Below are 6,952 nucleotides of genomic sequence, written 5' to 3'. Positions count from 1 at the left end.
ATGCACTCATAGTTTTTAGAATTACTTATACAGTGTGACTCAAAAATAAAAAATGAATGAGCCAATTTATTTTATTGATTAAATCAAGAACGATCACTCCATTCCCCCGAAATTTTGGGAAAACTACTGTTATTAATATTGCACTGAATCTATCCAAATTGATATACGTGCACTTGCAAAATTATGCTGATGACGTTATCACAAAATTTGTCGTGAAAAAACTCACTTGAAACATACGCGAAGCACGCTTGTGTATATTTATTTTAACATCACATACATATCTTTACTTTAACTTATAAGGGTTCACATAAAAAAATGAAATTGGTAAACATTTTATAATTTTTCGAAAAAGCTTGATGTTTTATTTTACTTTAGGGACGAGGGAAGTTCTGTCGAAATAACCTTCGACCAATTTTTTATCACGCTTTTATTAGCTTGGGTTGTATGTAACGGAATCTTTGAGCTTAATTTTCATCGGTTTCTAAAAGTCTGATCATCTTGAAACTTTGCACACGTCTCAAGGATCGATGACAATGCAATAATTTGATAACAGTTTCCCATTATCCTTATTAGGAGCGCCAGGATTTATAAATTCTTTTATGGATCCTGTGTAGTGGAGTAAAAGAGATAAAGCTAGCGCGCGATCTGCGCATGCCTGTAGTATCTGGTTTACTCTTCGTTGTAATTATAGTCTTGATTAAAATACAAATAACGGATATTAAATGAAAAAAACAAGAACGGACTTTTAATTAACTAAACGTGTGCAAAAATGCGTGATCGCATCTTAATTGTGTCAGTATATACCACGGTTATCTCTCTCCGTGTCGATTATACCGATCTATACCGATTATTTCTGTTTCAAGGACAATTTCTGCATAGCTTTGGTTTTACAGTCGGTAAAGAAGGAATTAATTATAATTAAAACATATCTAATCATGAATTCTCACCAACTTAAATAAAGATAACAAATTTTGATTCAGAAATACAAACATGGAGGAAAATTAACCATTTGGGGGGTAAAACTAACCACAATGATGAATTGTGTCCCGTTGGTCCGTGAGGGCGATTGATTTCGAACTAATTCCCGTTGATCGATCATACGGAGACCACTGAGTGGTTCTTTCTAGAAAAATCTAAATAAGTAATTAATTCCCCAATTTATGAATTTGTCGCAGACTAAAAAATGAAAAATAAATAATAGTTTAAAAAACTAAAAAAACACGCTTTTATTGCTAATCGAACTAAAAACTAGAAAATAATTTTTAATGACAGAGTTTAACATTACAGTAGTAGAAGATCAAACAATCAATCATAATAAATCACCTCAAATTAAAATTATAATAAAATTTAAGTTATTAACAGAATAATTCAATTCAGAGTAAAAAGCGTGGGGTGCTTGATATTTTAAATATTACAATCATTCTATTGGCAACTATCTATGAGAGGATAGTTATGAACCGCAGTAAAATGCACCCCACGCTTTTTACTCTGAATTGAATTATTCTGTTAATAACTTAAATTTTATTATAATTTTAATTTGAGGTGATTTATTATGATTGATTGTTTGATCTTCTACTACTGTAATATTAAACTCTGTCATTAAAAATTATTTTCTAGTTTTTAGTTCGATTAGCAATAAAAGCGTGTTTTTTTAGTTTTTTAAACTATTATTTATTTAGGTTTGTTTCTTCAACTTTATATTACATATTATAATAAAACACAGGTGTAATTTATTTTGAGTGACGTCATTAACTTTTGCAGGGAATGCATAAATAAAACTTAGTACGTGTTCAATAAAGTTAAAAGTCGTGTTCTATTATTATACCTGTGTACATATAAGTAAGGCGGACAGTGAAGCTCGCATTCGAGAACACAGATTTACTTGAAAAAAAAAAAAAATGTGATTTGTGAAGACACATTTTATGTTACGTCTTTAAGCTTTAAACTCCTTTACTAATGGATAAGTTTATCTTTTCTAGAAAGTAGTGCACAATGAAACAACTATTTAAACTTTTAAATATAGACATATTTCGGAAATTGGCAAAGCAATTGCTTTTAAACTTTCATCTGGATTTTTCACAATGTGAAAAGTTAAGAAAACATGGAATCATATGTTCATACCATAGCTGTAGTTGGAAAAGTAAAATTATGGGCAATTATAGATACCATTTTATATGCTAGCTCATTATCAGCAAGTTAAATAAATAAATAAAAAATAATAATAATAATAAACTCAAGGTGACAACATAACTTATTAATACACATACAAAAATAATAACCACTAACAATGGATAGCACCTACATCATCTTCACAATTGGATTTATTTTATATTACACCAAAATATTCTCCATAAAATCTTATACATATCAAGAGATAGATAAAACCTCCTAGTATCACCAAATCCATAAGACTGTTACCTATAAAGCGTTTAAGTGAATACAAAGTCAGATTCTACATGAACATCCCACGGAGGTTGGAACATCTCAGCAGGTAAGTTTGTACAGTGGGTTGCCTTAAAATCTTTCATGTATTTTCTAGCCTAAAAGAACACAAAAAATGTGTAACAGAACACCACAAAGGAGGAATTTACCAAAAATAAAGTCATTTGGTTTTTGTCATGATCTTGGAATTCTTCTCCTATTTTCATCGGATAAGATTTAGAATACTCAGAAACGTAGGTCTGCAGAAGAGAGTTGCACATGTTTTCATTGACACTGTACTTTTGCAGAAACAAGTCTAAACACAAAAAGTTTCCAAAAATTTATAAATGAGAGTTTGTACAAGTTACCTTGTGCTGCAGATGTGACAGATAAATATTGGTTTAACAATTCAACTTGTCTTTCTTCAAAAATGTACGGATACCTTGTACGTAACAGTTTAATTAGTAAATTGTTTCCGCGGTTGGAGCAGAGATCATTTTCCCTGTAATATAATACACAAAATAAACTACAATTAAAAAACTCTATATTTGCCTCAGACAAATCACTTCATCTTCTGTTCTTCTAATGAATTGAATTGGTCCAGGATATTTGGCGAGTTGTTCAAAGATATTTAAATTAACGTGTTCTCTGATTGCCAACCGAACAATAGGTTCCCACCACTGTGGCATATGGTTTATAGCCAATGGTAAAAGATCATCAAACGTCGCATCAATGACCTAAGAACAAGGTTGACCAATTACATAAAAGATTCACGTGAAACATACCACTCCCTTAACATCAGGATAATTCATGGCCGCCCATGATGTAACATATCCTCCAATACTCCATCCAAACAGCAAAATATTTTCTAATTTAAAACCTAGCCGATTGATTGCAAATTGTACGATGGCATCTACGGCATTTTGTTCCTGTGGTGGGAAAGGTTTTCCCTATAATGTATGTGACTATTAATAAATACACCTCCTGTAAAAATGTCATGCTTACTGTACTACCCGCAAAACCTGGATGATTCCAACCAAGAGTAGAATAACCTGCTTCTATGGCAGTTATCATAATACCAATTTCATAAAATCCAGCGTTACCCTCAGAACAAATAACTAAAATATTTCCATTTGGTGTAGAATTACGTCTATCTATAAACATCGTGTCTATGTCATTTTTGTCAGCTGTTCTTATTTTGAAACGTTCGCCAGAGTTGCGTTCGATAAGTCTAGATCTACCTTGCAAGAGGCTTTGTTCTGTGAATAAATGTGTAAATTTTTTACAGTTTTCATCAATCAGGACATACCAAGTATCATCTGGAGAATTCCAATTGAACCTGGATATATTAATCTAATACCGAAAGTGTGAATTGCAACATATGCAATAATTCTAAGTGGTATACTACTGACATACTGTATAACATTCTGGTGGAGGCTTGGCTTGCTTAAGACTGTCTTATTACTTTTAGTAGAGTCCCTACACACAACACAGTTGAGTAAGTTTGAACTTACCAAACTCTGAATTACTCACCGTTTGTAAGTGCTCATATCAAATTCTACCGGCCAACTATGAAACTCAAAATCATATATAGAAAGCTGCTGCTTAATTTCAGGTGTCATATCTTTTTTTGCCGTCTCTAGCGTGTTCAAAAACCTCACATATGTTGAGTTATTAAGCCTACCTAAACCTTTGCACCAGTATGAAACCACCAGAATAACGCTTATACTAGTCACTAATTTTGTGAACGGTCCCAGTCCATCTATGGTAAAGTAGCCTTTTTGATAGAGAATTCCCACCAAGAATGGTGACGTATAAACACCAATTTTCCAAATAACATACAACTGCGAAATGCATTATTATTAAAACTCATGACTGTGCTAAAACCACTTACGGAATGTATTACTTGATCGCCCCATTTTTCAAAACTGTGTGGTTGATAAAGCTTCTGGGAAAAGGTTGGTTACTCGGGAAATAAACCTTATGGATCTTACCTCAACGGGGCCGTTTCCGTATATTTTTACTAATCTTGGTCCGAACATGCAATTCCAAACTGTTTTTAGTGTTGACATTTTGCGATAATTTTAGGGTTATGTGCGTTGGCAAGTTTTGAGTGCTTTTAATCGATTACTAATCGTTTTGTAGGTACTAAAATTGTTAATTTCTAACACTTAAACGTCTAGAGTTTGATTGTACTTTAATAAACAAAACTAACACTCCATTTTACAACTATACAAAATATTCGGAATTGTAACGCATGACGTCACAATTCAGATTGGCAGTTTGGCAGTAATGATCTAGTAAAGACAGCAAAGCAGTGGCGCAGTGTGAGTAATGGGGGCTGCGGAAACGAAAATAATATTGCAGAAATACCATTTACCTTTTTTATTTTTCAGATTTTGCAGCCCTTTAAATTAACAAAAGTAATCTAAAAAATAGCTCCACATAACCCTATTAGTTTCGCTATTTAATAAATAAATAACAAATGAAATACCTAATTTCATTAGTCTAAAAAATAAAAGCATATAAAAGTCTGAACTAATAAAGTTACTTTTATTGTGTCTATTGTTATGCAAATAAAAGTTAATTTTGAGACACTTTCTATCATATGGTGGTCTTCACTTAAAACAGTACAGCATACTCAAGGATATTGTACTATATAACGTCCTTGAAGAACCACATATAACTTATATCAAAATTAGCAATATTTCCATTGTCCTCTATTATTAGCCTTATGTATACCTACATTTTTTGATTCTTTCGAATTTATATTCTTTTCCTGTTTGGGATATTACTCGTTGATTTTCTTTGTCTTCTCCTGTGTTTCCCATTATCATATATTTCGTCTTTTTTTGTTTAATTTGTAAACCAAGTTTTCCAAGATAAAAAATATAAAATTTATAGGACGAATCAGCAAAGGAGCTGTACCAAACGGGATTAGAGAAAAGAAATTAGAACAAATTACTTAGAGGAAGTGGATGACATAGTCGATATGTCTGAGATGAAGGTTAACAAGAACAAACGGAGCATACGAACACTATAACAGACTTTAGAACTAAAACTAATAATCTTGTCAGAAGAATAAAAATACACCACTGGGAGAAATTTATAAATAAAATAGAATTAGACTTTTATAGCCACCAGAAACAGATATGAAGATTGATACGGCAGCAGAGAAGTGAAATGAAAGAAATAAGAGAAAAGACGTTGGAAGGAACTTAAGGAAGCTAAAAAATAGAATATCTCCAAGATAGGGAAAAATAATAAATGGACTTCTTAAATGTGGAGGAGGGAGTCTTTCTTAACAACTTAAAGTTCTAACTCAGAAAATAGTGCAAACCAACAGAGTACCAGATGACTGGAGAACGGAAATAATGCTAATGATGTTCAAAATAAGATCACAAATCTATCGATCGAAGACATCATACATGTTCTGCACGAGAGAGGAACTTCACTAGACATGGTCAAAACGATAGAGAACATACATAAAGAGAACAAAGCCTAATCGCAAAAATAAACACTTACATGGAAATTGCCACTGAAAAGACTAAAACCATGGTAATTTCTAAAGATTCAGTGAGATGCAAACTAGCAGTAGAAAATAAAATAGTAGAGTACATACATTATGGAAACATATTACTTGGGAGTAAGAATATCAGTAGAGGAAAAGTAGAAGAAGTATCGCAGCAGACAAACAAAGCAAGCAGAGTTGCAGGATGTCTTAACGACACAATCTGGAGGAACAGATTTTTGACAATGGAGGTGAAGACTAGGAATAAGACTGTAATGATATGCACTTCGGAAATAAGGCGAGAAACTAGGAGTTCACAAAATATATATTAGAAACAACTGAAATGAGACTATTGAGAAGGATAGTGGATGGATAGCGGATAAGATCGCACTGGATAGAGTACGGGGCGAAGAAATAAAGGATATATGCAAGATAGAAGAAATAAATGAATGCGTTGTGGTGACCGAATTTAAATCAAAGTTTTCGCGCTGAAATTAATTGACAGCGGCGCGAAATCGCATTTGAATAATTTGAATTTGAAAAAAAAGGTTCAATCACGAAAAGGAACTCCTTAAACATAGGCAACCAAATATGCATGGATGGTCTAATGCACGTAGCGCTTAGGAGTTAGTTGCATGATCTTTGGGTTAGATGGCAGCACGTAGCGCTAGGGTAATTTCAGTTAGAGGGTTGGTAGAAAAGCGGCATGGCGGTAGAATGTGTCATTCTGGTGTGTTTCGTGTAAGTGTAACCACGTGGTAAGAGCTAGGTTTAAATTAGTTGGTTTGGTAGTTAATAAAACGGGAGGAAGCCTTTGTTTAACGACGATCAAACGTATTTTTCATAATGATACAGTTGTCCCCAACCCGCGCGGTAAATTCTTGCGCCCTTTTAATCGAAAATTGCAGACTTCCGGTCGGACGCGAACACGTGTTGTGAATCTGTTCTTTGTTTGAAAATTCACAAATCAAGCTACTTTTTCTTAATAGTCAGCTAGTGCAAACACAATTTAACAATCAG

General features: G+C 33.1%; 1 protein-coding gene across 2 annotated transcripts; it reads right to left on the bottom strand.

Annotated features, from left to right (window-relative positions):
* Positions 1–2,233: 2,233 nt before the first annotated feature.
* Positions 2,234–4,710, bottom strand: LOC135135069 (phosphatidylserine lipase ABHD16A). Of its 2 annotated transcripts, none has more exons than XM_064064016.1 (10): positions 4,416–4,710; positions 4,316–4,366; positions 3,955–4,265; positions 3,731–3,900; positions 3,427–3,680; positions 3,207–3,371; positions 2,974–3,158; positions 2,790–2,923; positions 2,592–2,737; positions 2,234–2,540 (listed from the first exon to the last, which is right to left on the bottom strand). In XM_064064016.1, the coding sequence occupies exons 1-10, from the start codon at positions 4,491–4,493 to the stop codon at positions 2,430–2,432; spliced, it is 1,605 nt and encodes a 534-aa protein (XP_063920086.1). In that variant the 5' UTR covers positions 4,494–4,710; the 3' UTR covers positions 2,234–2,429. The 2 variants fall into 2 exon arrangements, with proteins under 2 accessions (XP_063920086.1, XP_063920085.1); XM_064064015.1 differs by having other exon boundaries at positions 4,316–4,369; positions 4,416–4,709.
* Between the last annotated feature and the right edge of the window lie 2,242 nt (positions 4,711–6,952).

The sequence above is a fragment of the Zophobas morio genome, unplaced genomic scaffold (genome assembly GCF_036711695.1).
Source record: "Zophobas morio isolate AGI-343-1 ecotype UQ-CSIRO unplaced genomic scaffold, CSIRO_AGI_Zmor_V1 ptg000024l, whole genome shotgun sequence".
Taxonomy (NCBI): domain Eukaryota; kingdom Metazoa; phylum Arthropoda; class Insecta; order Coleoptera; family Tenebrionidae; genus Zophobas; species Zophobas morio.
This window is presented reverse-complemented; position numbering and strand designations above follow the sequence as displayed.

What these genes read in the sequence shown, in the direction of transcription:
- LOC135135069 (XM_064064015.1), bottom strand. Translation starts at nt 4,493, where the DNA reads ATGTCAACACTAAAAACAGTTTGGAATTGCATGTTCGGACCAAGATTA. An exon ending in ACGGAAACGGCCCCGTTGAG is followed by an intron (nt 4,370 to 4,415) that starts GTAAGATCCATA and finishes ACCTTTTCCCAG; the next exon opens with AAGCTTTATCAACCACACAG. An exon ending in CAGGTTTTGCGGGTAGTACA is followed by an intron (nt 3,372 to 3,426) that starts GTAAGCATGACA and finishes CATACATTATAG; the next exon opens with GGAAAACCTTTCCCACCACA.